This window comes from Nyctibius grandis, chromosome 25 (assembly GCF_013368605.1).
Source record: "Nyctibius grandis isolate bNycGra1 chromosome 25, bNycGra1.pri, whole genome shotgun sequence".
Lineage (NCBI taxonomy): Eukaryota > Metazoa > Chordata > Aves > Nyctibiiformes > Nyctibiidae > Nyctibius > Nyctibius grandis.
The window spans coordinates 4,450,381-4,477,943 of record NC_090682.1 but is presented as its reverse complement, the minus strand read 5'-3'; the positions used below and the strand labels follow the sequence as shown (position 1 = coordinate 4,477,943).

The 27,563-nt window shown below is 60.3% G+C and overlaps 2 protein-coding genes across 2 annotated transcripts in view; both read left to right on the top strand.

Annotated features, from left to right (window-relative positions):
* Nucleotides 1–1,093: 1,093 nt before the first annotated feature.
* Nucleotides 1,094–4,566, top strand: SC5D (sterol-C5-desaturase). The gene is made up of 4 exons (XM_068418371.1): nt 1,094–1,311; nt 2,297–2,429; nt 2,919–3,019; nt 3,183–4,566. Exons 1-4 carry the CDS (start codon nt 1,102–1,104, stop codon nt 3,606–3,608), a joined length of 870 nt encoding a protein of 289 aa, XP_068274472.1. The 5' UTR covers nt 1,094–1,101; the 3' UTR covers nt 3,609–4,566.
* A 9,429-nt stretch (nt 4,567–13,995) lies between these two features.
* Nucleotides 13,996–27,563, top strand: part of SORL1 (sortilin related receptor 1) — a 44,010-nt gene continuing 30,442 nt past the window's right edge. Inside the window, exons 1-6 of the mRNA XM_068418273.1 lie at nt 13,996–14,205; nt 23,300–23,416; nt 23,688–23,813; nt 24,101–24,262; nt 25,594–25,661; nt 25,961–26,141. Of these exons, the coding sequence (XP_068274374.1) occupies nt 13,996–14,205; nt 23,300–23,416; nt 23,688–23,813; nt 24,101–24,262; nt 25,594–25,661; nt 25,961–26,141 (864 nt within the window). The remainder of the gene's footprint in view (nt 14,206–23,299; nt 23,417–23,687; nt 23,814–24,100; nt 24,263–25,593; nt 25,662–25,960; nt 26,142–27,563) is intronic.

The window sequence follows — 27,563 nt, the reverse complement described above, 5'->3', positions numbered from 1 at the left end:
GTGACGTCGCGTGGCGCTACCGGGCGGCGCCGGCCCGCCCCGCCCACCGCCGCGCCGGGAGCCGCAGGCAAGTACCGGGGTGCGGGGTACGGGGAGGGGGCCGGGGCCCCGGCGACGGCGCCGCTCCCCGGGTACGGCCCCGGCGACACGACCCCCTCGCGGGCAGAGCCCCGGTGCGCGGCACCGCGCCCACGGCGTCCCCCGCGGGACGCCCCGGTGCCGTCGCCCCCAGCGGGGCTCGGTCCCCCGCGGGCGCCGGTTGCGGGGGCTGCCCGTCTGCCCTGCGCCCGCACGACACGCTGACCCCCCCCTACGCGGTGCACACGCTCGGCCCTCGCCACTGCCCTTCCTGCCCACGCGCTGTCCCGGCTCTGCCGGGGGCTTTCTGCGCCCGCACCAGAACCCGCAAAGAGCGCTACTGCGATGGCCCCGCGGGACCCCGCTTTGGGCCAGGGGGCCCAGAGCCCCCAGACCGCTGAGATGACCGGCCCCACAGACCCCAAAACCTACATCCTGCTGCCACCCTTTTTTCAGCGTGGGATCCTGCCGTACATGCATCTCCCACTACATAAGACGCAGAAACAGAGCAGCCCCCACACCTCTGCATCACAGATTCAATGAGGTTGGAAGAGCCCTCTGGGGTCCTACCATTGCCCTGACACCACCATGTCCACTAGACCCTGGCACTAAGTGCCATGGCCAGTCTTTTTTTCAACACCTCCAGAGATGGTGACACCACCGCCTCCCTGGGCAGCCCCTTCCAATGGCTAATGACCCTTTCTGAGAAGAAATGCTTCCTAACGTCCAACCTGAACCTCCCCTGGCCAAGCCTGAGGCTGTGTCCTCTTGTGGTATCACCCCCGGTCTGCACTTCATACCCCTGAACCCACATCTCCTCGACACGCCTCACACACACAGCAAAAGGGACCCGGACGTCTGACCGGTCTGGCCGGCGCTCCGCCGGCCGTGCCCCGGCAAGCGACCGATCTTCTGCGACGCTTGGACGGGACTCCTACAGCCCCAGGGGCGGACAAGGGAGGCCTTCTGCGCCCCTTCTGCCGTCGGTCACGCCGACCCTCTCTCTTTCCCGCAGGAGCCGCCATGGATCTGGTCCTGGACGCCGCCGACCGGCACCTCCTCACCCCGTACGTGTACCCCGCGGGCTGGCCCGAGGGCGAGCCCTGCCGCCAGCTCCTCAGCCTCTTCGCCATCACCAACCTGGGCGCGCTCGCCCTCTACCTGCTCTTCGGCACCCTCAGCTACTACTGCATCTTTGACCACGAGCTCATGAAACACCCCCAGTTCCTAGAGGTGGGTGTGCCCCCCCCCCCTCCCAGCACCCCGCCTCGCCGCCCCTCGCGCCGCTTCGCCCGTGCCGCGCGCCGCCGGCGTCCCCCTTGCCGTCCTCCGGTCAGAGACCGTTCCAAGTGACGCCTGCCAATGCCATGGCTGTTTGCTATCTGCTATCTCCGGCGCCTCAAGGGATGCTTTCTCCCGTGTGCCAACGCCCGCCCTCTGTGCCACACTCGACACCCGCCCTTGACCGCCAAACCGAGCCCCTAGAAACCCCCTGAGGACACTGACACCTGCTCAGAGCCCGCCGCTGACGACGGGGCCTGGCAGAGACGCCAAACCCTCGCCCCAAATGTGGGCGGCACCCCTGCACGCTAAGCACCTGGCACCACAACACCCGTCACATCCCGCTCTCTGCCCTCACCCGCCACAGACAGCCTCGCTCCAGACGCGGCAGCGTCCCGGGGATCCCCGGCAGCTCCTAAAGTACGCCGTCCCTGCACGCAACCCAACCTATGACGCCCACCCCGGGGCCCCGCGCGCGTCGCTCCCCGGGCGAGGGCGGTCTGAGCTGCCTCGCCACGGCGATCGCTGCTCACGCACGTCTTGGCTCGAGGCTGGCTGCCGACACGCCCGCGTGGACCGATACTCATCTCGGCTCCCTGCTTTTGCAAGGCAAAGGCCGCCCGGCCCGTGATGACAAACACACCTCTCGGCCCTCCGGTCCCTGCCTGTGCAGGGCCCTCGGTCATCCCTGACCATAAAATACTGCTCGCACGCCATACTAGACCCGGCACCCAGCACCGGCCCTGCCCCGAGCACGGCTCTCCCCAAACAGGGGGCACGTCGTGGCGAAGCGCCCGTGCCAAAGGCCGGCTGGTGGCCCGAACGCCGGCCCTCCCTGCCTCGCGAGGGGCCGGGGCGTCGGGGCTCTCGAGTCCCTGCCCGGCTCCCGGTACGCCCTCTCCCTCTGACCCCTCTCCCCCGCTGCCGTCCCCCGCAGAACCAAGTGCGTCGGGAGATCGCCTACGCGCTGCGCTCCCTGCCCTGGATCAGCGTGCCCACCGTCGCCCTGTTCTTCGCCGAGGTGCGGGGCTACAGCAAGCTCTACGACAACATCGAAGACTCCCCGTACGGTGAGCCGCTCCCCTGTATCCCCTAGCCGGGCCGGCGCCCTCTTCGCGGCACCCGGGTCGCCTCCCTCGGCCCCCCCCGGGCCGGCGGCGCTCCCCTGTTTCCCCTGATGACGGTGCGCCTCTTACAAGCCCCAATAATTCTACCCAGGTACCTCCTGCCTGGAGCTGGTTCCATCTATTAGTCAAAATCCCAAGTTCCCTGTAGGCCCACGGGAGGAGGCGCCGACCCGCCTCGGCTCGGGGATGGGGTGCGACGGCCCGCTCGACGCAAAAGAGGCCCTTCCCTGCCCTGAGCTTAGCTCCCGACAAACCGGTGCCCGACTTGTTTTCCCCTACTCACGGGAGACTGCCTGACTCTCTCGCCACGTCCCCTGGACGGGACGGACCCCGACGGGACTCGTGCGGGCATCCCTGGGCCCCCCCTCCTCGCCGGCACCCCCCTCCTCCCGGCGCCCGTGGGCGCCGCCCTTAACGTCCCTGTTCCCCCAGGCTGGTCGGGCGTCTTCCTCAGCATGCTGTCCTTCCTCTTCTTCACCGACATGGGCATCTACTGGATACACCGCGCGCTGCACCACAAGCTGCTCTATAAGGTACGAGACGGGGGGACGGCGACCCGAGAGCCCGTTAGGGCGCGCGTCCCCGTCCCGCCCTTCGGGCCGCGACCGCCCCCGGCCCCCTCGGCTCCCGGGCGGCGAGTCCGTCCCCCGCCGGGGACCCCGTGCGGGGGACCGACGGCGCGCCCTCTCCCCGCAGCGCTTCCACAAGCCCCACCACCTCTGGAAGATCGCGACGCCCTTCGCCAGCCACGCCTTCCACCCCGTCGACGGCTTCATGCAGAGCCTGCCCTACCACGTCTACCCCTTCCTCTTTCCCCTCCACAAAGTCACCTACTTGGGCCTCTACATCTTCGTCAACGTCTGGACCATCTCCATCCACGACGGCGACTACCGCGTCCCCCGCCCCCTGCGACACGTCGTCAACGGCTCGGCCCACCACACCGACCACCACTTGTACTTCGACTACAACTACGGGCAGTACTTCACCCTCTGGGACAAGATCGGCGGCTCCTACAAGAGCCCCGCGGCCTTCGAGGGCAAAGGCCCCCGCGACTACTTGCGCAAGCTCAGAGAGAAAGGCCCGGGGGTGCCCGACGGCCTTCCGGCCGCCAAGACCGAGTAGGCTTCCCCTCGGCCCGGCCCCATCTCGTCCCGTTCCTCCCCGGCCTCTCGAGACTATCTACCCGCGGACAACACGCCCCGTCCCCCGACGGCGCGACCGGCACGGGGCGATGCTCGGCGAGCGCTCCGACCCGCTCCCCGAACGACGGCGTCCCGTCTCGCTGGTGAATTACGGCCTCGCTCTATGCTGGGGACGTGCGCCGGTCCCCCTATCGCTCCCCCTCCCGGTCGCCTTTGGATCTCCGCTACGATCCCTGCGCTACGTTACTGCTGTGCTGCTGCTTTACAAAAAGAAAAATCATGTGGCACAAATAGAACAATAACATGGCACAAAATAGAACAATAACGTGGCACAAAGTAGAACGATCCTGTGGCGCAAAGACAATAACACGGCTCAAATACAACGATGACGTCGCTCGTGCCGGGGCCTCCGTCCGTCCGCGCCGCTCGCCTCCGTCGCCGATTCGCCGTCGCGGAGTCCGTCGGGACGAGTCCAGTCGCATCGAGTCGAGTCGAGAGGCTGACGACGGCACATATTTTTTTTTTTTTCCAAGCTGTATTTCGCGAAAAAAAAGCCGCAAGCGCCTACCTTTCGGAGACGGCGCGGCTCCTCCCGACGGCTCCTCGGCGCGGCGAGGGCTCGGCCTTCTCGGCGCTCGACGTGCTCTCCTCGTTACTGTCGCCCGGGGATGTCCCGCGGGGCGCTGACGGGATGAGTCCCAGAAACGTCGTACCTGTAGGACAAAGGTATACTTTGAGTCCCCTGGGTCCCTCGAGCTCCCTGAGAACGCTGAGGGGGGAAAGAGGAGGAACGGGCGCCCGGAGGCGAGGGGCGGGGGCTTCTCCTCGCTCGAGGGTTCGTGGCCGGCTTTCCCCCGTAATGTCCGGCATGCTTCCCAACAAAACGCAGTCGCCCTGCCTTTGGGTCCTACCCCCATTCAATAAATCTTTCTTGTCAACTTGGCTGCTGTTTCTTCCCTTCGCCCTCGCTCCCGATGCCCTGCTAAGCCTGCCGGCGCACCCTATTTCTCGCCTATGATGCGCACCACGGGCTTACCCTGCGGCCTTCTGGCAGCAAATACGCCAAAACGGCAAAGGGGACGGGGAAGACGTCACCGACCGCCAGCCCCCCCGACCGCAACTCCTGCGGGTCGGCCGCGAGGACTCGACGCCTCCACGTGTGGGGTACGGACGCCGAGAGCCTCGGGGGGCCCCGCCGACACCGCGTCGCTTCCCGCCCGGCACGGCGCGGAGGGGACGTGGCCCCGGTGGCGTCCGGCGCCGCGGGGACTGGCCGCGTCATCCCTGTTAGTCCGCGGCGGCGCCGCCCTTGGTCCTCCTCCCCCCCTTCTCTCCTTGTCCCCTACAAATATATCCAGACCCACGCAAAACCGCAAGGCTGGGCGGGCACTTCACCAGGGGCTGTTCACACTTGGCACACGGAAGGTGTCAGAGTGTTACATGCTTGTCTGTTTCCCAGGTACGGTACGGCCAGGCTCCCACGCCCGACAAGCCCCCTCTGGGTTTAGAGGGACACCAAAACCGTTCGAGCGCATCATTTTGCTGCTCGGGATGCTGACGGCACTAGCCGTCAGGGTACTACGTGTCCCATCCGATTCCCATCCTTCTCTCTGCTCCCGGGATCGTGCGGATCGGTACCTTCCCCCAAAGTGCCAGCTAGCGCTGGCGCTTTCCCTTCCCCTGCTCTGCCCGTACTACGCTTCCCTTCTCGGGAAAACTGGCGCTGGGGCGCGTGGCGACTTCGACGGTCGCCAGAGCCGCGCCACCCGTGCCAAGAACGGAGGGCCCCCCCCCGTGGACCTACGCCGTGGCGACGGACCCTCTGCTCCCCACCCAGTCTCGGCCGTCCCTCTGGCAGGGTACGGCTCGAGGAGACGCAGCTACACGGCACGGCGCCCAACGAGCACGAGGGACTCCCGTCCCGTGAGGAGACGCCGGAGGGATCTCCCATGCCGCCCGTTTTCTCCTGCCGGCACCGTCCCCGTCCCGGCCCGTGCTCTGCCTTCGCCTCACGGTGCAGACTTGTTCTTGCCCACATGCACAAGAACCCTGAGCTCAGTTTGCTGATTAACTTGGAGCCCAGAGCACTGCCAAAGGTCAAGGCAAGGCCCTGATCAAACACACTGACAACGTCGCTGACCTTTGCGAACCTCTGTGCTAACCAGAGGCCCCGTTTCCTAACAACATTAGTCCCTCGGGAAGAGCCCCGGGTACTTTCCTATGCCCGGACGGCTCCTTGACGGCGGCTGGCCCGTGCTGACGCACGCACGGTTCTGACAGCTCAGGACACACACAGAGGATGAGCCCGTGCACATTTCTCCCTAGGAGATGGTGCAGAGGACAGAGCGGATGGCGCTCTGGCCGTGCACGGTGCCGGGTTACCTCCGAGAGCCGCTTTCCCTAGCCTGGGTGAGCCAGGGCCGCCTACGCTCTGCCCGCACCGAGCCCTGCCTACGCTCTGCCTCTCCCGGACCCAGAGAGCGGGGTGGGGGGCGTGCGCCCCGTCCCGGGAGCCGTGGGGCGGGCGGTGACCCTCGGCGGCCGGGGCCTTGTGGCACGGTCCTAGGAAAGAAACATCATGGCCCCTGGCATGAGGAGACCCCGTGGCCTCCCGTGGTCCTCCTCCTACTCGAGCACGGCTGGGGCGCCTCGCGTCCCCGCCGGACAGAGGGATACGTCTGCTGCGCCACGATGCCGGCATGGAACGCGTCCTCCCCCGCGGCCTTACGGCACCGTGCCGCAGACAGACTCTGTTCTGCATTTGGGACCCTGATGCTGCTGTTACCACAAGATGGAGGTGTTGCTCGTGGCACGCCAACTGCAAGAGCGGCGTCTGCGCGGGCAGCCTTCCTCCTCCTCCTCCTCCTCGTGGCCCCAAAAGTGCAGGGCCCTGAGGCGGGAGTGGCTTCACCGCACCGGCTCTGCAGGAGGAGACGCGTGAGGCTGCCGAGAGCCGTCGGAGACCGCATGAGGTGTAGCAGCACAACGAGGACGCTTCCATGAGCAGAAAGCTACCGAGCCTGACAGCACCGCCCTGCTGTGGTCCTTCTCTTGCCGCCCATCTGCTTCACCGGCTCCCCCTCACGTGAGCTGGGAGACAGCCCTCGTCCCTGCATTCCCTCCCTCCTGGAGGCGCCTGGCCACACTGCCTTGGACGGAGACGAGGCAGAGACGGACCGAGACCTATGAACCTCAGAGCTGTGGCTGAGGCACCTGGACCGAAGGCCGGCGTGAGCGACTCTCCCGCTCTGCCGAACGACCCTCCTGGGCGGTGCTTCGCCCCGTCCCCGGTAGTGACCGCGAGGCACGGCTTGAGAGCTGAAGGGTTCGGAGATTTCCCAACCTAGCGGGAGCGGTCGGCGGAGCCCTAAGTGACACAGGGGGACTGCTCGGGTAAAAAGTCTTGACAAAGCACGATAACGACCGGTTTGGCTTCGCCTCCCCTTCTCTGAACCCATCTGTCCATTTCTCTTCTCCTCCCAGCCACGAGGCTGCTGTGACAGGTGCTAAGTAAGGAGCCTCTGTTGTGGGAGACGCTAATGCGGTAGCTCGTATGCCAATGGGACAATTACAGATAATAATTAGCCTACGCAGTAATTTCTACATGAGGAACTAACGGCGGACACAGATAATGGCTCCCTCTTCGTGTGCCAGCAAACCCACGGCGAGGCGGGCCGCTTTTGGCACGCCCTCTTCTCCCTGTGTGGCGGCACGGCTCCGTCTGTACTGACGGCGGCCGAGTGGATTTCCTCTGCCCCACAGCTTGCTTGTCTTGCCTGTGATACCTTCCCTGGCCCACCGCACCCAGAGCGTTCGCCGGCCTCCTTCCATCTAGCACGCATCGCTCTTCCGCACGTCAGGCGGCGCGCGTTCGTGTACCGCATCCTGCCCGCTAAACACCCTCCTTCTCACGGAGACCCCGGGCGCTAAAAGCAGCGCACGATGTGCCGGCGTCACGATCGGGTGCCTCTGGTGAAAGCCCTTGGCTGCTACCTGCGGAAAACACGTACGACTGCTGCCCGCCTTACCCCGCGTGGCTTTTGTACGTTAAACAAAATATTTACTCGCCCACGCGGCGACACGGACATGTATATAGTAATCTCTACCGTTTTCTGCGTGTGTACATACACACTTTACTGTATAAACTTATATCTCTGTATATTTATAACAAATATTTACATTAAAAATATTTTCTTATCTAGCCATGTATTTATAAGCACATCTACCTGTTTATATAACTATGTATATTTCCATATGCATACAAATACATACAGACACGTTAAAATAAAAAAAAAGTGTATGTATATATACGCTTTGCCTACATATGAGGCCCACAAATGAGACTCTGCTGACTCCGGGTGGAGCAAGACGCTCTTTAAGGGCTCCGTTTTGCACAAAGGACGCTGTGACCGGAGCCTGGAGGGACACGTACTTTGGCTGACGCGTAGGGAAATGACAATACTTTACATCATCCGTGCTTGCATGAAACGCAGATACTCTAAGGACTCCTTAAAGGCTCCGGTAGATTGATTGCTACGTAAAAGGGGCTGCAGACACGGGAGAGGGATGTGGCTACTGCATTATACGTGTCCGGTCCCGGTGGGGACAGGCTCCCGGGGAACACGTTCCCCGAGACATCCCTCCATTTCTTTTTAAAGAACTCCAGGTAGGAAATCTCTGTGCCTCTTGCAAAACGCACGCTACCTGCCTCTGAGAATAGGCACAGATGAGATGTTTTGGGAGACCGATTTACTTTGGGAACTACAAAGAGGCCAATCTGCCCGGAAAACATCTCCCTTGGAAAAGACTACGTGTTTCCATGCCTCCATCTCGAGCGTACTGCTTTTACCTGGGGCTATGCTCAGATTACTTAAAACCTCCATTCTCCTGCTGAGCATCCTCGGGACCCGCGTCAGGGCCTTCTTACTGCACAAGGGGAATTTGGGCCCCGGGTCTCGACACGAGCCCGTTTGCCTGGCATTCGAGCGGATACTCGGGGACGCGTTCACGCGGGGAGTCTGGCGGCAACCCACGCTGTCACGGTGCCGAGGAGTGAGAGCCGCACGCCGGGGCCGAGACCTCCCTCTCCTGCCGTTTGGGTGGTGCCTCTCTGAAACCCCTCCTAGCCCGACTCTCAGCCACACTGCTTGCAGGGCAGAGGATGCCGGGAGCAGCATCTTGCAGCTTCTCGAGCCCAGTACGTGGCACGATGTGACCTTGCCAGGCTGGCGCTGCCACCCGTGTCGTATTTTTCCCTAGTTTATACGGGCTTTCTTCCCAGCTGGTCTTTCATTCACCTGGCTGCGAGTGCCTACAGACGGGACACAGCGACGAGCGGCGGGGGGTGACGCGATAGCCCTCGCTGCCGAGACTGGCCAGAGAGGTGCGGCGAACCCGCGCGGGGTCCTGGGGAAGCTGAGCCGCGGGGCAGGTATGTGCATCTCTGCAAAACCCTTTCTACCAGCCACGCCATTGTCCACATTACTCTTTTCCACTACTCTGGTTATTAAACATGAAACACATCTTCCCGGCTTGCTGTTGCCCCTGCTGCCCGCGTCCAGCTGATGAGCCCTGGCCTGCAGGCAGGGATTGTCACCAAAGAACCTGTATGACACAGGGCACAGCATCCCCTGTGGCCGCTGCAGGGCTCTGGCCCATCTTAGACACAGAGAGTGGGATGGAACCAAGCCTGAGCGAGTCCAGCTAAGCCCGAGGCATCATTGTACCACGGGCTGCTGCCGGCCAGCGGCGCCGGGTAAAGACAGCTATGGGTTTGGGCCCGTCCACCTCCCTGCTTCGCCGGCACCTCCGTCCCTGCCCACGTTCGCCGCCCATTTGGCCCGTCCGCTCCCCTCGCAGAAGTAACGAGTGGCTTTGCCTGAGCTCTGCGAGCGGCAAGATCCGAGAGCTGTAGGAAATGATTACTGCTCGGGACTGCGAGCCAGGCATTCCTGCCTTCAGAGTGCAGAGAGGGGAAAGGAAAGGATTAGTGACCTGCGGGGCTCGGTTTATGCCCCATTGAGAGATTTGGCTCCTCTGGCAAAAAGACTGCCAACTGTTCATGTCAAAACTAGGAGACGCACAGATCGATGCCTCGGCGACTGCTCGGACCGACGCCTCGCAGAACCTCCCGAGGGACGGGCGCTGTGGCACGCGGACACGGCTCGGCCACGACGAGCCCCCCGGGACCTCTAGGGCTGCGTCGGGAAAGGCGAGGGGGAGAGGGGAAGGAAAACCGGGGGGGCCGGGGGCTCCTCGCCTCGCTCTTGGAGCTCGCGGCGTTTGCTGCTGATCAAATCCAGATGTACCTCTAAATAAACTCTGCTCTTTCCCCCCTCCCCTTTACACCAGGAGAGGGGTTTTTTTTTCAAGAAAAAAAAATACCTCGGCGAAGGAAACGTTTATTTCCCTGCGCAAAGAAAGAGCTATTCATCTGTTAGCATTTACCAGCGCTAGGCTCACCCGAGAGCTCCTCGCTACCGCTCTCTCCCTCGCACTCCCCGCAGCGTCCTGGTGGGAGGGAGTCCCACGGGGGGGACGGAAACCCTACTCGGCTCCGTGCGCGAGCGGACGGCCGCATCGCTCGGAGAGCAAAACGGGCTGGGAGGATGCTGGTGAACCCCCCACGCATCAATTTCCTCCCTTTAGAAACTGCTACAAAGCCAGTTCCTCATTTCTTACTATTTCTTATTCTACCTCTTCCGCTACTCCTTATTTTCAGGGCAGAGCGGGCCGTTCCACAGACAACAGGATGGACGCTTGGACTTTTCAGGAAAAAAAGGCCCCGGTGGCATTTTTGTGTCCCTGTCGCCTGCCCGCCGCGTCTGCGCCCGATAGCGACCGCCTATAGGGATTCCCGCACGATACGACGCCCTTATTGACTCTGCCCTTGCCCTGGCTGAACGCCGGTCCTCCGGAGGGATGTTACGCTGAGTCAAGACCGCTAAAAGCTTGATTAGGAGGGCTTATAATTGTATTGACTCAATAATTGAAATACACTACCTAGGTTTCTAGGTGAAAGCGCCTCCGGGAAAGCTCTGGATGACATTTCTGCTATTACAGCGTGCGAAATCAGGGAGAGCGAGAGTGCCTCGGGGCTGTCCCCGGGATTTATAAGCTCCCTTTCCTTCGCTGTCGAGTCACATTCCTTGTCCTCAAAGATTTCCTGACAGCGTTATAAATGCCAGAATGGCGCACGGCAGACGACGCAGAGGAGATGCAACCCGTTAGTCTGCTCTCGGCACCTCCGAGACGCGAGAGGCTGGAAAGCACGTAAGGCCTTTTCTTAGCGGCAAGACTCTGCACAGAAAAACACCTCTGGCTTTCAGAGACAGGTTGGGGCCAAGCAACGGGCACAGCTCCGCTCTCCCGCCGTCTCCCACGGTCAGCCCCCGTTCCCACCCCCCTCGGAGGGGGGACCTGCGGCCGAGGTGGGAACGGATGGCGGACGCCTGCTCGAGCGGCTTGCCCGGCTACGCGCGGCAGCAAAAGGGGACCGTGCCGACAGAGGCAAGGAAGGGGAGGAACGCGAGAGAGGAAGGGTCACCCGGCATTTATAAGTGAGACTCTCATTTTCCTTGCGCTGTCCTAGACTCCCGAGGCACGATCTCCATCGGACAAGTCCTGTCACACATATCCGCCCAGGCGTGGACCGCGATGTCCCCGGTGCTCGGCACGAGCGGAGCTGGGGGCGGGCGAAGTGCTTTGGATGCACGGGCCATATCACAGAATCACAGAATCAGTCAGGTTGGAAGAGACCTCTGGGATCATCGACTCCAACCATTGCCCTGACATCACCGTGTCAACTAGACCGTGGCACTAAGTGCCATGTCCAGTCTTGTCTTAAACACCTCCAGAGATGGTGACTCCACCACCTCCCTGGGCAGCCCCTTCCAATGGCTAATGACCCTTGCTGAGAAGAAATACCCACATTCAATATAGCCACATTCAGCACAGTGCCGAGAAGAGCCAATGCCTCCCAAAGACTGCAGAGCCTGAGACAAAGCTGCGCAGACGGGACCCTCCAGCTGTCGGGATGGCTGGATGCTGACCGCCGGGAGCCTGAGCAGAGCTGGCCCCGGTCCTTCCCTACCACCCGGGCACAAACCCGCCGCTCTCCTTCCGCCTCCGATCCTCGCTCTCCCTTCCCACCCCTGCTCCATAAGACCCAGCACTGCCCAGCACCAAAAAAGCCTGCACGTTACAAATATTTTCTTCGGTACGGCCACGCGACCCCTGGGCAGGGACAGACGGGTCGCTCTCTGGAAGGGACAAGAAAGAGTTGCCTCCCGCAGCACCAGGGACATCCCTGCATCCGGGAGGCTGGCGCTTTCACCTGCCCTGATCAATCGGGGTCATGGCTGCTGGCGGCAGCCCTGCGCTGTCCCTGCGTTACCGTGCGTCATCTCTGCCGTGCCCGTGAGTTACGAGGCCTGCACGGGCACGTTACCTATGCTCAGTGTTTTATGGGTTAGCGCACGGCTAGCTACCTTGACCCTGGGCGGAAAGAGCTGCTCTACTGGCACGGCTCGAACCTGCCTGCCGGGCACCACGGGTGGGAGAGGTGGCAGGATGGCCTGCAGGGACCCCTGGGTCCTCCGGCTTCTGGGTCCTGCCGGCACCTCAGGTGAGACAGCACTCGCCTTCTCGGCTCTGCCCAGATAGGAACATGGCATACATGGGGGTGGAGAGCTCTGAGGACTGTCAAAACATACCAGGGGGACAGGCTGCCACCATAATGTCAGAAATCATTTGTACCTCTTCCTCTCTCCTCTCAACAGCCATCCACACCTTCATTTTCCCATCCAGAGGTAGAAAGGGCTCCTCATCACACCCAACCCACCCTCTCACCGCCTGCCGAGCCACGCTGCCGGCGAGTCCCTCGCTAGCCCCTTCTCCGCACGCCCTGGCGAGGAGCTCGAGCTCACGGCGGGTCTGACCGATCGCCGGGAAAACCGCTTACCCCGAAGGGCCCCCCAGCACCGTGTCGGTGCTTGACAAAAACTAGTCACAAAGCATTACGATTGGCCCACGGGATACTCTCCCCAATGCATGCTGACTGCACAGGCCTCATAAAATGTCACTCATGGGAAACCACAGGTTTTATCACCTGCTCTTCTTTCCCATGAAATGTACGACATAGCAAGAAGCCTCAAACCAATCCTCAAAAACACATCGCTGCACGAGGCTGGTAGACATTTAAAACTGACGGGTGCTTCCTGGGGATGGCTCCGTGTCAGTAACTGCTAGAACTACCAGAGAAACCGATTAGCAACTGACCCGGAGAAAGAACAGGTACTGGGCGCACGTGCTGCGAGCGGGACCTCCGGGAACGGACGCGAGCGGCGGGGAGCTTCCGCGAGGTCGGAAAAGGCTCAAACCCGCCAGCCGGGCAGATCCCACGCTGCGAGCCACCCTCCCTGTGATCAACGGTGGGATTAAAGCATCCAGAACAGCTCTGGTACCAGAACAACCACCTCTCCTGTCTATCCCTGCTCATCTGCCACAAGACATTTGATCAATACGTTCAGTGCTGGCCTAGGATGCGTGAATGTATGCCTGTGCAGCCACAGGTTTGGCATCTAATTTCAGACATCCTAAAACTTGTAGACACACAGTTAGAGCAGAAGAGCAGTAGATCACCGGTACAAGCTACAGATTGCCAGCAGCAGCAACAGAGGGGAATCGGGCTTTGTTTGGCAACTTGGGATTTCCAGCGCTGTCCTTCCCGGCACGCCGCCCCCAGACCGTGCTTGCCCCGTGCGACCCTGGCTCAGCCTGTCCCCGCCTGATGCCTCGGGGCTCCCCGCAGAGCCCCCCTACGCAGCCACAGGTTACATCGGTGACAACGACGCCTGCAACGCTGTTAAACCTCAGCCTGGACAATCACACTGCTTCCCCCGACACTGGGGTGCTTTAGGCCCACGTCCCGATCGGGGAGCACGCCCTGCCGGGGGGGGCAAAGAGCAGCAAGGCTTTTCTGGGGGTGGTGGGAAAACCTCGGGTGTCCCCCAGAGAGAACAAGCTGCAATGGTTTTATTTTATATTATTTGACTTTCTTTCCTTTAACTTCATTCAATTTCACTTTATTCCTTGTCATTTCATTTTACTTCATTTCATTCAAATTCACTTAACTTCAATCTCATTTCGTCAGGATCCCACGCATCCTGCACCGAGAACACCGCGGAGCCCGTTTTGGGGAGGGGGCCCCGAGCACCCCCGAGGGGAGCGGGCGGAGGGGGGGCGGGATGCGGGGCGGTGCGGGGAGGCGCCGCTGCCCATTGCACATTCTCTCCGGGCGGCGGCGCGGCGATCCGCCCCGCTCCGCCCGGCCCCGCACGCCTCGGCCCGGCCCCGGCCGCACGAACATGGCGACGCCGAGCAGCGGCGGGGCTCGCCGGGCCGCCCCGCTCCCCCGCCGCCTCCTGCCCTTCCTGCTGCTGCTGGCGGCGGCGGGCGACCGCGGGGCCACGGGCCACCGCTCCGCGCTGCTGCTGCGCGCCCCGCCGCCCGCCGAGCCCCCGCGGAGCCGCCGCGCCGCGCAGCGCCCGCCGGAGCCCATCCAGGTGTACGGACAGGTGAGCCGGGCCGGGGGGACCCCGCCGCACCCCCGCACACACACACCCACCCCCCCGAAATACCGCGGACCGGCGCGTTACATCACCCCGCGGGGCGCTGCCCCCCCGGTACGGGCGGTTGCGGTGAGCGCATGTGGGGGGACAGGGGGCACGGAGGGCGGCAGCCGCCCCCCCGCACAGCCGCTTGTCCCCGGTGTTGGTGCTGCCAGTGGGCTGCGGGTCTGCCGCGGGGGAGGGTGCGGTGGGCACATTTGCTGCTCGGGAATAACTTCCGCGCCTGGGGGGCTTCGAGCGGATCCCGGCCGGGGGTGCCCGGCAGCCCCCGCAGCGCAGCCCCCGGCGGGGATGGAGGCAGGTTGCTGGCGAGGCAGCCCTGGCTACATCCAACAGCTCGTTGGCTGCCTCCGGCTTGCCCCGTTCCCATCTAGACGTGAGGTGCTGCTGGTCTCTGCCTACAGCTATTCCTCCTTCTCTCCCTGAGCCATCTCAGCCTGGAGCCACTGCAAGATTTGCTTGTGATACTCGGGGGTGCGTTTCCAGCGAGATGAGCAGCGGTAGCTGCCGGGCGGCCAAGGGCACGCGCTGGCGTGAGGGGCCCGGTCGTCCCCTCCGTTAGTTCGCCAGATGGGAAAGCGAGTCCCTCTAGGCAGGAGCGGGCGGGCGGTGGGCGGCAGCTCTTCGCCTAGAGATGCTCCTGTTCAACAGCTCTACGCTCAGAATCTAGGCAGAGGAAGGTGACTTCTGGTAGAAGACATTGCTATTTGTGAGCTACCGGGCCCTTCTCCGTAAGAGGGGCTCCTCTCTGCTTTTCTGATCCATCCTCCACTGCTCCTTGAAAAGAGGGGGAGAGGAGCTGCTCGTCACAGTACAACACAGAAACTGCTCTTTCCGACAGCATCCCTGCTCGGGCTCCGTTCGCTGCCAAGTTTTGCTGGCAGGACCCTACAGGCTCCCCTGTGCCCCCCCTTTCCCCGACAACCATCGCTTTAGGGGTGATGAGGAATTCCGCTTGGGCTGCCCTGGTGCCTGCTATGGAAAGCTTAAGCCTTACAGAACCTACTTTATTTTTCACCTCTCCACACATTAAACTACACTAAGTTGCCCCACTCGACCCTCCCGGCTCACACTGCCTGTGTCCCATCACGTGCCCAAAAGGCTGCTGGGGCAGGGTGGGGGGACGCCGGCCCGCGGCAGGACGAGGCACGCTCGAGGCGAGGCTTCGAGCCTTCGGTGACATCTACATTTGCCTCCTTGGCTAGGACTTCTGGGTGCCCTATATTTTCCCCTTTTGGCTACTTGTAGGATGAGAAAGAGCCGGCCACGACGCAGGACTGGCTCTAGAGCTGCCGGAGGGGCACGCGCGTGGCTACTGCCGCTCCTAGAGCCCTGTACCCCCGTTTAGAGGATGGGAAAAGCTGTTCCTACTCCCCTTGAAAATCTGCTTCGCCTCCTCTACCTCCTCAACACTTGGCCCTTTTTAGCATAATGCAGCTACCCCTTCTTAGAAAAAACACGACGCTTGCCTCTCATCTACTGAAAGAGATTTGTTGCGCTTTCCCTTCCGTTTCCCTGTGGCTTTCATCTGACCCACCTGCCCGGGTCACATCGAGAGCTGCTTTGGCACGAGCAGCCTCTATCGCTTGGACGTGTAGGTACAGATCTAAAAGGGTGTGGTAACCCTGGCACTACCTGGAACAGGACTACTAGGAAGCAGCGGAAGTTCAACACGGTTTGCCAGTGTTTGGTCTTTTCTCATTGCCGTAAACTTTCGGGGGGGATTTGCCCGGAGAACGGTTTGGGATTAGCGCACGAAACCCGGCGCTTCAGGGCGGAACACACAAATTATAAAGCCCAGGTACTGCACATCACCATAAAGACTTTATTGGCACTGAACAACAGTTCTGAGTTCTCCCGAGCGCTACAGTGCTTTACGTCAGGGTCTGCTTTATTAGAAGGGACGAGAGGGAGCCCACGTGTCCTACCCTCCGTTACAGATCTGACCGCCCGCAATCACTCACGCCTAGGAAGCCAGAAAGCTGTGACACGGTGCGCGGGGGTCTCGCGCTTTGTCGCGAGCATCAAACGATCCCCGTGTCCCTCCCCCCGCCTCCCCTAGGTCTCTGGCTCTCCTCTAATACCAGGAGAAATTAGCGCGGACAAACAAGCAATCCTCTCTCAGGGACATTGGCATAAGGGCCGGTGCTTGGACCGAGCATCCCAGTGCCGTGCGGCCGCGGTCCCTTATCTGGGACGCGTCCTGCCCCCGCGCGTTTGGCAGGTCGCTCGGCCATATGCTACGCGCTGGCTCACGCCCCGAAACTCCCCGCCCTCCCCGGCTCTCAGCTGCGCTCCCGACACGGAGCCCGGGCTCGGCTCAGAGGCGAAGGACGGCGCGGTACGGGGGGTCGGTGCTGCCCGTCGCCAGGGGACCGCGGTGAGAGGGAGGGACGCGTCGCCACGGCCGGAAACGAGGAGGGGAAGAAAGTCCAAACCCTTTGTGGCTCCTCGGGAGCCAAACGCAGCTTACTCGGCACCGTCAGCGACAGGCTCGGAGCCCTCTTGCCCTGGACACCAAAGACACAAGCACAAAACATTACTTGGGTTCCTCATCGCATCCTCACCACCGATCGCACCCTGGCCGGGCAGGTTTGTGCGGCTTGCACGCGTGGCTACAGCAACACTTTTTGGGAACGTCAACAAACAGCAGGACCGGCAGCCTGAACCCCTGTGCCTTCGTGGCTTTTCAGACTCCAAAGCACCAGCAACCGAGACGCCAAACGCACAACTCCAGAGACCGTCAGCTTCGAGACAGAGCGGGTTTTGTTCCCTTGCACAGCCCTCACCTCTACAGGAGTCGACAATGGACAGACCGTTACAAGCAGGCACCGACACGTGACCGATCTTTTCTAGGACACCACCGACAGCAGACAAGCATCTCCAGGGCGAGACAACTGCTGCTACACCCCCCTGGGCCAGCAGCGCTCCCCAAACCCCTTCCGGCAGCCACGGCGCCGCACCCTGCCCTCCTCTTCCTGGCGCGAGCCCCAGGCTACCGAGGCGGCATTTCATCTGCAGCCCGCCCTCCTGTCCCTTAAAATTCTCCGTGCTCTTGCCTACACATCCCTACCCAGACCTGGATGCAGTCACTCCACTCCAGGATATTACATTTCTGGAGTCCATCCCCACCATCCTGCATAAATCCCATCCCCTCCTGGGGGAAAGCCAGCCACGAACCGCTTCGCATGCAAGGACTTCGCTTCGTGCAACCAACAAGGAAAAGAAAAGTAGCCACTTTGGCCGCCTACCTGTGAGCCCCAGCGAAGCGTCTTCCGTGCCCGGAGGCTGGCTGTCTCGCGAGCGTCGTGTCGTAGCCGCGGCGGACGGCGAGGCGAAGTGCTGGAGCAGGCGGACGGCCTCTGTCTGCTGGTCCTGAGGGGCAAGAGAGAGGATCATGGTTACGGACAGCATTTACACTGCTGGGCTGCTAATACAGACATACAGCTCTAACATTTCTCTGCAGGCATCCCTTTCCCTTCTTTGGAAGGGGCTTGTCCAAAATGTTCCCCCAAAAGCACACGCCTCACAAGAAACCTTTGCCTTAAGCTGCGCTGGGACACAAGACATCTACTCTAACCGCCAGCGGCTCCTGCGGCAGCCAGCTTGACCCCCGTGCCGCCGCTGCCGGGCCCCGAGCCTCCTCGTGCCCTGAACCCGCGTTATTTCCTGCCCCAACATCAACTCATCACTTTCCCTCCTGCAGGGACCTACTTCATTGCTCTCAAGCTTCCTGTTTCCTGCTGCTAACCAATCCTGCCTTTGAGGACTAGGACCAGGTTTTCATCATTTTCAGGCCATTTACTACAAACTACCTTTAATCACCCCACCTGCATACCCTTGACACCCCTCCACACCGGTGAGGACCCAAGATGAGCTCCTCAGCTGCTAGCACTTGGAGTACCGCATGCTACCGCAGCCTGGGTTAGATTAAAACCAACGCTGCACCACCGTGCTGATCAGTGATCTTTATCTTTCTTCCCTCAGAGAAGACAGAAAAGCACTTCACAGGACAAACACCATCCAGCTATGCAAACGGAGACATCAATCGCACTGCGTCGGAACTGAACCGTACTTAATTTTGACCTAGTTTGCCAGCCCAGCAGAGACCTTCCCAGATTAGACTTTAACCTTCTGGAGGTGCCCCGGGTGGTGATGCCACGTCCTGGCACAGGGCTGGCAACAGGCTCCTGGACCCCCCCGTCCTTCTCTTCCTTCCTCACATTGGCAGATACCCCTCCCCATCGCTCCATCTGCCTGGGGCACGGACGCCCTGGCCCCTTTCCCGGCTGCCCCGGGAAGGTTCCCTGCTCCCGGCGCTTGCTTTTGTGCCCGAGCTTGCCAGGAGAGATGGGTCTCTGGAAGCCACCCAGTTCCTGCTCCTGGCACCGTGGCGGCTGGGAAGGGTATTTGCGGTTTTATTCATTGTTTCCCCTTTGGCAGGTTCCTCGCGGATCCTGCTGTTGGACTAAGCGAGCGCTGCGGCGTCCCAGGGGCATCGCTTAAGCTCTCTGTAGCTGTAATGACTGCCTCGCCGCGCGCTCACCCGCACTGCTTCAGACCTTCTCTGCAGCCTTCCCCCGAGCCTTCGTTGTGGGGGAGTGACTTTAATCTGCGCTTATCCAAATTGGCTGGGGCAGCCTCGATTCCCCACCACCCCCTGCCCCATCATTTCAGAATGAGAGCCCTTCTCTGGGACCTTCTAGCCAAGGGTGCTGCTCGTTTCTGGGGTAATCAGGGCTCTCACCTGGACCCCAGTCTTCCCCCTCCCTTACCCTTTTCCTTTCTCTTTGCAACAACAGCTACCAGAGAGCTCTGTGGGTGGTAGCAGAGAGAAAACAGCTCTGCAAGCAGATGATTTCAGCATTAACAAAATTAACACGGGCCTGGCACTCTCTGAAATGAGTCACCCGTGTTTCATATCAATGATTTCAGACCCTGGCATTTTCAGTCCGAGCCACAAGCAGCGCTACGGGGGGAGGCACAGGCTGTATTTTAAAATATCATGGCAGGGCTAGAAACAGATGCTCGGGAGCAGAGCAGAAGGTAATGAAGCTTTAGTGGGAGCGCGCAGGGAACGCGGCGTGCCGGGAATGTGATAGCCACCCGTGACGCTCATCCACGATGCCGGGCTGTTGCGTAAGGGGAGGCAGAGGAAATGGGGACAAAAGCACGGCGCTTGTCCAGCGAGCCAGAATGACGAGGGGACTAGAGAGCACCTTCCCTTTAAAGCCCTGTGCTGAGCAGCGGCTTCGCTCCTGACCCCTTTTAGCTATAGCTTTCTTTAGCCCCATTCTCATTCCCCTGGCTAACAGGTACAAAACGTTTAGCCAGTTCCTCTTCTGCAAGCATCTCTCAGCCTTCAAGCCAAGATCTGAGCTACTAACAACAATTTGTTAGCTTCAGCAGCCGCTCGCAGCCCCAGAGGCCCGTTGCTCTGCGATACCCTCACTTATCGAGCCCTAGTAATGACCTATTAACTATTCAGCAGTTTGCCAGGAGCTACATTTGTTTGCCTCTTTTCAGTTACAAAACCAGGACGGGAAAAGCTCAGGAGCTCACTGCTAACCTGCTCTGCTCACCTACCAACAACCATCACGCCAGGAAGCTCAGTGAAGCCCTGCTACCGTGTCCATGCCACGCCACGCGCCCAGGCACCGTTCCCCCTCCCAGCCTGGGCAGGGAGCACGCCGGCTCCGGCTGCCCCCCTGGAGCCGTGCGGGAGCTCTTACCTGCTCCGGGGTGTGCTCCCACGGGGCGCCGGCTCCGGGCCTGTCTTCTCACACCATTTCACAGGGCATTCCTTTATTGGAAGATGCTGTTAACAAGAAATAAATGCACAGCATGAGCTAGGCTAGCAGCATTAACTACATTAACGAGAGCTACGAGCAGCCTCTGCTGTGTCTTGCCTCTACTTCTGCCCTCCTGGACTCCATTTGAAACCTTACTTATCAGGAGGACAAATTACATTTTCCTGCATATTTCTTATGCACTTAATCACTAGACAAAGACCAAAACACATCCCCATTAAGTGGAATTTATACTAAATGCTGTTTCCATTAAGCACCAGGCATTGCCCCTTCATAGGCTAGACCAGCTCCTGGGGCAGGTTTCCCCTGTTAGGGAAGGTGGGGGACTCTGCAACAGTGGGTTTGTGCCAAACAAGCCTTGTCCCAGCAAGTGGGGAAGGGTTACTTGTGTCGGGGATAACAACAGCCTTACTACAAAGCTATTTTCACAGAAAAACATCCCGGTCATCTGGGCGTCAGGTGCTGCTCACCCAGGGCACAAGGCAGCCCCGCTGCCTGGAGAGCAAAGACTCGGGGGCCTGTTTGTTGCTCCCCTGAGCCATTCGGGTCCCCACAAAACTCAGAGGGGCCGTAGCAGGGCTGCTCAGCCACAGGCTGTGGTTTCCCACACTAGGAGCTGGCAGGGACAAATGTGTGGGGCCCCTAAACCTGAGGCACTGCTGCACGAGCCCTTCCCGGGGACTTACAGTGTAAGGCTTCCTTCTGGTGGCTCCTCTTGCTTTACAGCCCTTTGTAAGACATACTCCAGCAGTCTTTAGCTACTCCTCAACTTTCTGCTGAGCACAGCCCTGAGGCACTCGGTGCTGTGCTTCCTCCCTCCAGGGAGCCAAACCTTGCTTGTGCCCAGTCAGGCCTTTATATAGGGGCCTGCCTAAATCAGGCTGGTTGAGGTCACCTGGCTCCTAACGAGTAACAGGGCTCAGCTGGCTCCTCCGAGCCCACGCAGGGTGCCCTGGTCTCTGGGTTTCACTACACTTCCCAGGTCTCCCTGCTCTGAGGAGGGGTCTCTCTGGGGCTCGCTGTCTCTCTCAGCCTATGGGAAAAAAGCTGTAGAGGGTTATTGCTGAATTTAACGCCAGGCACAGGTAGGAGCACCCTGCGATTTTTCTATTTTTGAAACTGTCCTAGTGTTGGATTTCTTGCAGAAAAAAAATGCACTGTGCTACTGGGATGGCCACGGATTGAGAAGCCCCTCTTGGCGAGGGGAGCTGGGAGGGTGTGCGCAGGGCAGGTCCGGCACATCTAGACTTTGGCTTTTCTTGGTGGGAGCAGACAAATCTCCTTCTTGAGGGGCTTTCCCGAGGAAGGGAGGCAGGGGAGGGTCGCTGGCTTCTGTCTCTGAACGCACAACTATGGGCTCCCCCTCGCTATCCCCCTGCCCTCCAAATAACAGCAAAACTCAGGCGAATAAACTCAGCCCTGTGCCTGAAACCGGCAACCTCCGCCCAGACACAGCTGGGACCCCAAAAAAGCTGCACCCACAATAACTACTATAGATGTAGGAGACTTAAATGGGGTTATTCTGCTTTTAAAGGAGGGGACTGGGGCTGGGAGCACAGAGCTGCTCTGGATTTTAGCCACAAGGCTGCATGTGGCCTGTCTCAGCGGGCATCAGCGGTTCCTTCTCCTCCGCCCTGTTTCCCTGCATCCTCAAACAGCGTCACTGCTTTATTCCCAGCGGCCACGAAAGGCTGCCCCTGCCTTGCTCTGTAGCTGCTGCCACTGCCTGACCTACATCTCTGCCGCGTTCGCTATCCGGGTGCCCCGGCACGGTCTGCCCGGCGCGGGGGGCTCTGGCTGGGCAGGCGGGTTGCAGCTGGGGATACTGGCCCTGGGAGCTCCTCGCCACCCCACCGGCCAGGCTTTGCATGAGCCTGTTGCATAAGAGGGATTTGAGGGCTTCTGTTTCGCTCGCCCTCCCCCTTCCAGAATAAAGACCTTGTTTTTCCTAGCGTTTTGTTTGGCAGTCACTGGCGGAGGCTAAACCAGCGCCTTACCCCGGCGGCGCTCCTGCTGATCCCGGGATCGGCGGGAGCCGCAGGGTACTGGCCCTAAGAAGGGCTTAGCCCTGTATTTTTACAGCTTCCCAGGGCCATGGGCTTAGGGGTTACTGAGCCGCGGCGACAGTGGCGTGCGGGGGGGTCAGGCACGCACGTCCGCTGCCGCAGCGATCGGGCTGCCCGTCCGTGGCCGAGCTACGGCAGCTGCTGAGCTCCTTCGCCCGGCTTCCCCGGCCAGGCTGGCCAGCCCCACTCGCTGGTGGCGGACGACGTGGGCGTCGGGTTTGCGCAGGGACTCCTGCACCTCCAGCTCCCGCTGCAGCGACAGCTTCCCCATAGAAACCAGCCCTGCACGGCCGGTGCTGTGACAGCACTGCCAGATACAACATGCACACGGGGAATAATGGGACTGCGTACGACTGCGTTTGTTTTGGAAACCAGCACGTTCTTTATGGTACAGAAGTTACCGTAGAAAGGTGACTGTTTCCCTGGGGCCCTGCGCCTAGTCAGCCTGGATTTGAAACCACTTCTGCGTCCTTAATTTTAGTTGTCGTTCTCATTGTCCCTTGAACCCTGTCTCTCTGAGGAGGAATAAAGAGAAAACTCACCCCTTCAGGCACGTGCATTTTGCAAACCTGTTCATGCGAGATGCTGCTTTACCTGGGGCCGTGCTCACACGTCACCCCCCCAGGGAAGCCTTCTCTAACTGCTTGGTGGCTTTTGAGTGCTTGAATACCTGGTGGTGGCCTCAGTGTAAATTCAGCTTAAGTGGCTCGGTGGCACCGTCTGCGTGATCCCCGTCATGTCAGCAGAGGTTTCCAACCCCCGTCGTGCTGGGCGGTTTGCTTGGCTGTGCTTTACGTGGGGGGGCTTTAAATGAGAGTGCAGGGGGAGGTGGGAGTGGGATGAAGGCACAGCAACCTCGGGAAATGGTGGTGGTAATAAAGTCCTTAGTGCCCAGCTGACAGCCGTGGGCCATCCCGTTGCGTTTCAGCACTCCGGGCTGGAGCTGAGCTTGCCCCAAGCGTGCCTGTGAGCACACCCCCCGGCCCCTCCGAGGTCTGAGGAGCTGGACCCTCAACACCACCCTGCTGTTTGCCTTCTGGGCTGTTTAACTTCAGCCCCTGGTTTGGATGAGTTTCCCCACACTCCGTGCCTTTCCGAGGAGGGGTGGTACGAGCTGGCGTTCGCTCTCTGGGCGAGGCTGCGGCTCAGGGTGCTCTCTTGCAGGTCAGCCTCAACGATTCCCACAACCAGATGGTCGTTCACTGGGCGGGAGAGAAGAGCAACGTGATCGTGGCCTTGGCCAGAGACAGCCTGTCTTTGCTGGGTCCCAAAAACAGCGACGTAAGTACTGCGACCCTGGCGTGCCTTCGTGGCTCCTGAACTACAGCCATCCTTTCTCTCATGTGCTGGGGAGGTGACAGGCAGGCCTGTGAGTGTGAGTTCAGAGGCACAAAAAAACCCTTACTACCCTCTGTGTTGCCCCACGGGTTCCAGCCCTGAAAGGCTGGCTCAGGCAGTCTCTAAGGCTTTCCCCCCCTCATAGTTTTTACCAAATCTGTCAGAAGGAAAACCAGAGTTTTGCGCTCCTCACGCTGGGGCTTCTCCTTTGCAGGTTTATGTGTCGTACGACTACGGGAAGAGTTTTAAGAAGATTTCGGAGAGGTTCAGCTTCGGCGGGGGGAACAGCAGCGAGGTGGCCATCGCCCAGTTCTACCACAGCCCAGCCGACAACAAGAGGGTGAGGAGGATGCGGCAGCCGACCCCAGCCGGGCTCGTACGCGGGGCAGTGCCGCTTTATGCCGCGGGACGTGCCGGGCACGCTGCCATACCTCCTGTACGGCTCGGGAGCGTCGGAGCGTGGCGGGAGAGGGGCCGGCTGGGGCAGGCAAATTCCTCTCCTCCAGAGTTTGCCCTCCCAAAGGCTCCCCTGGGACGTGGGCCTTTCTTATTGATAGTCTGAGCTCTGCTCTCACCTCCCAGACTCTGACTCCTGCTTTCCTTCCCTGTCGGTCCCTGTCTTCCCAGTATATCTTCGTGGACGCCTTCGTCCCGTACCTCTGGATCACCACCGACTTCTGCAGCAATATTCAGGGCTTCTCGATTCCCTTCAGAGCAGCAGACCTCCTCCTGCACAGCAGGAACCCCAACCTCCTCTTGGGCTTTGACAGGTCTCATCCTAAAAAACAGGTGAGCGCTTTTGCTTAGATGGCAGGGCCAGCATCCCGCCTTTACCCTGCCGGGGCATTTCCCCTGGCCTGTTACGTGCCCCACAGCCCTTACGGCGTGCCCAGAGCCGTCCTGCCTCCTGCCGGTGCCGCGTGGGCTCGTGCCTTGACCGCCCGGGGTATCTGCTCTCAGATTGCTCCGTGCAGAGCTGTCCCAAATTGGCCAGGACTCCCACTTCCCTACAGGTCGGTCTGGTTTATGACCTCTGGAGCGGTGAGGATATAGTACCTGCAGGATGGCTGCCTTAAATGTTTCCTTCCCCTTTTCCTTCATTTATGCTGGTCCTTCACGTGCCGCTCCTGCCCATATCGATCTCCCTGACTACTGTGGTCAGCGCTGACCTCCGCGGTGTTTCATGCGGGCTTGTGGTTTGGCTTTGGGTCTTGCATAACACATTGCTTCTTGAAAACAAACTCTTTATTTTCCCCTGGAACGAGTGGTACAGATTGTAAATAATTACAGCGCTTTCAGACAGACAGAGTCAGCATAAGCAAAACCTGGAGATGTGAATGGGGACAGTCAAGCAGGGTGCACACAGGCTGTGCTGCTTTCAGTCTGGTCATAGCGGGGTGTGTGCTGGGTGCCGCTGATGCCTTCCCGGGGGGACGGAGCTGGCCGGGAACGGTACCTTTCCTGGACTGACTGTCGAGGCTGGAGCCTGGCTGGCCATATCCACGTACCTACCAAAAAGAGGCAAAAATTGCAGCTCGGGTGCGACCACAGCGCTTGGAAAAAAACAGTTGGCTTTCAGGGACATGGGCCCTTCCAGGGATGGGATCCGCAGAGGAGCCGATGTGCCTGCGGGCTGGCGTGTTTATCGCCGCTGCTTTTGTTGGCACAATGACAGACGCTATCTCTCCTCGCAACGTTTGCCACGCTAGTGCCCGCAGACCTGCAACAACGGCATCTCGCTGTGCTAGGGATTGTAACGGCCTCCGAGGGGGAGGCGGCTCTGCCCACAGGTTTACCCCTGCTATTGCACTCCATGAGTACATTATAACCAGTTATTTTCATTTCTGAGTTAGTGTAAAACCAGGTGGATCAACAGTGGGAGATCCTTCTGGTCGGAGACTAAAGGACAGTTTTTCCCTGTTTGGGTTATTCTCCTGCAGCTAGAAAGATTGCTGCTGCTCCAGGCAGCCGCCACGTAGAGAGAAGGCATCAAAGTAGTTCACGGTTTTGCGATGGACACGCGTCCGTCCTGCCTTCGCTGCCTGAGGTTGGGTCTCCTAAAGGACCGAGTCGGTTTGGTTGCCCCGTCCCACCGGCATCTCTTACCTCTGTCGTTGCAGCTCTGGAAATCGGATGATTTCGGCCAGACCTGGATAATGATTCAGGAACACGTGAAGTCTTTCTCTTGGTACGTACCGCACCTGCGTGTCACGCCCGGCTCCTGTCTTCTCTCGCTCCTTACCTCTCGCCTCACTCGCTGCCCTGTGTAAACCAAGGACCCGGGTACTGAAACGTGCTCCCGCCTCGGCCCCCCGCTCCCCTCGCCCAGCAGAGACCCTGCGCCGTGGGGATGTGGCACCGCATTCCCCCTGGTCCTTGCACACCCACCCCATCTCTTGAAAGGGCTCCTGCTCCGTGGTACCCGCTGCCTTCTGTATTGCTCTGTGAGTGCAGACACACCACCACCACCTTTTGTGTACTTTCCAGGGGAGTCGAGCCCTACGATAAGCCCAATACAGTGTACGTCGAGCGGCACGAGCCTTCTGGGGCTTCGACTGTCATTCGCAGCACCGATTTCTTTCAAAGCCGAGAAAATAAAGAAATAATCCTGGAAGACGTTGAAGACTTCCAGCTCAGGGACAAATACATGTTTGCAACAAAGTCCGTGGTAAGTATTGCACTAACAGTTCACCGCTGGGGGTGACGGTCGGTGCTTTGGTACAGTACCCCCCTGCTGCCTTCGGACCTCGCGTTTGCTTGTCACAGAGGTGTTGCTCAGGCTGCCTGTGGCTGCCTTCCCCGCCTGACCTCGTGCCGCCGTGGGCAAAGCAACGCCCGCCGGTGCCGCTCTCCCGGCGGGGCTCGGGGCGGCGGCGTGGCCGTACGCCTGCCGTCAGCAGGCTGGGCAGAAGTAGGTCAGCCTGCGGAGTGCTGGGACCAGGGAGAAGCCACGGGATGCCTGGGAAGGCCGGCGAGGCGGGGGACGGGGCTCAGCAGCTCGGTGGTTAGGAGGCCGCTTGTCAGAGAGGATTAACATCAAGCATGGACTAGGTCCAAGTAGGCTCACGTGCTCCAGCCTGGAAAGAAAGCTGGATTGTCAGTTTGCTTTCCTAAGAAAAGAGGGTGCGGGTGAGTGAAAGCGGTCTTTTGGTCCCTCTGCGGCCAGGGCCCCCCTGTACTTATTGCAGCTGTTGACCGGTTTCAGACAAACCTGAAGGAAAGCTAGAAAGCATCTGTGCTTGCTCTGAGGGCGAGTCCTTTCTAGACGCTCAGAGACGTGACACCGGAGGGGTAGAGCCCTCTTCCTTCTAGAATTTAAGGAGCAGTTTTCTTTCTAGAAAATGCCAACATTGCTCTCCTCCCCTGCTGCTGCCATCGAGTCTGTTTTAACAAGCAACCTTTGCCGTTTAGGGGTGACTCCTTGCAAAACCACCAAGGGTTTCCCAGGCAGGAAGCGGTGAGCGTGTCACCTCCGGCCACCCGAGCGGCCACAGCAGTGTCCAACACTGGCAGGGGACATGTTTGCAGAGCGCTTTGAGGTTCTCAGCAGTCTCCCTTGCAGGTAGTACAGCCTGCAGCTCTTAGGGCCCGTCCTCTTGGCGCTATGCCTGATCTGAAGCCTGCTGTGGTTTGAAGAAGACTTTATCTAGGCTTGGTGTTGGTGTTGGGTGAAAGACAGAGACTAGGAGGGAGACCAGCCTGGCTGCAAACCCCTCATTTGGAAATTACGTCCCCTGGTCTGGAATCGGGCACTTGCATCAAACCTTGGCCGCAGCGGGAGCGGAGCTGGGGAGGGGACAGATGGGGTGGCAGAGGCGCCCAGGATTCTGACTTCTGCTCCTCTCCGTGCGAGGCACGGTTGCTTAGCGATACGGAGCCTGGGAAAATCAGGCCGCTTATTTTTGGAGCCTAAATCTGGGTTTAGGCTCTTGCCATTGGCATCCTGTACAAAACAGGTTGCCCCCAGCTTTTTACTTTTTCGGCTTCACGCTGGTGACTTTCGTTTTGCGCAAATTGTTAAAAATAGGAGGAAAAGGACAGACTGCTCTGCAGAAAGAGGAGGAATTAAAACCAGGCTCCTTACCTCCGC

Bases quoted from the DNA above. Each gene is read 5' to 3' on its own strand.
- SC5D (XM_068418371.1), top strand. From the start codon at position 1,102: ATGGATCTGGTCCTGGACGCCGCCGACCGGCACCTCCTCACCCCGTAC. The intron at 2,430-2,918 runs GTGAGCCGCTCC...CTGTTCCCCCAG, and splicing joins CATCGAAGACTCCCCGTACG to GCTGGTCGGGCGTCTTCCTC. The intron at 3,020-3,182 runs GTACGAGACGGG...CTCTCCCCGCAG, and splicing joins ACCACAAGCTGCTCTATAAG to CGCTTCCACAAGCCCCACCA.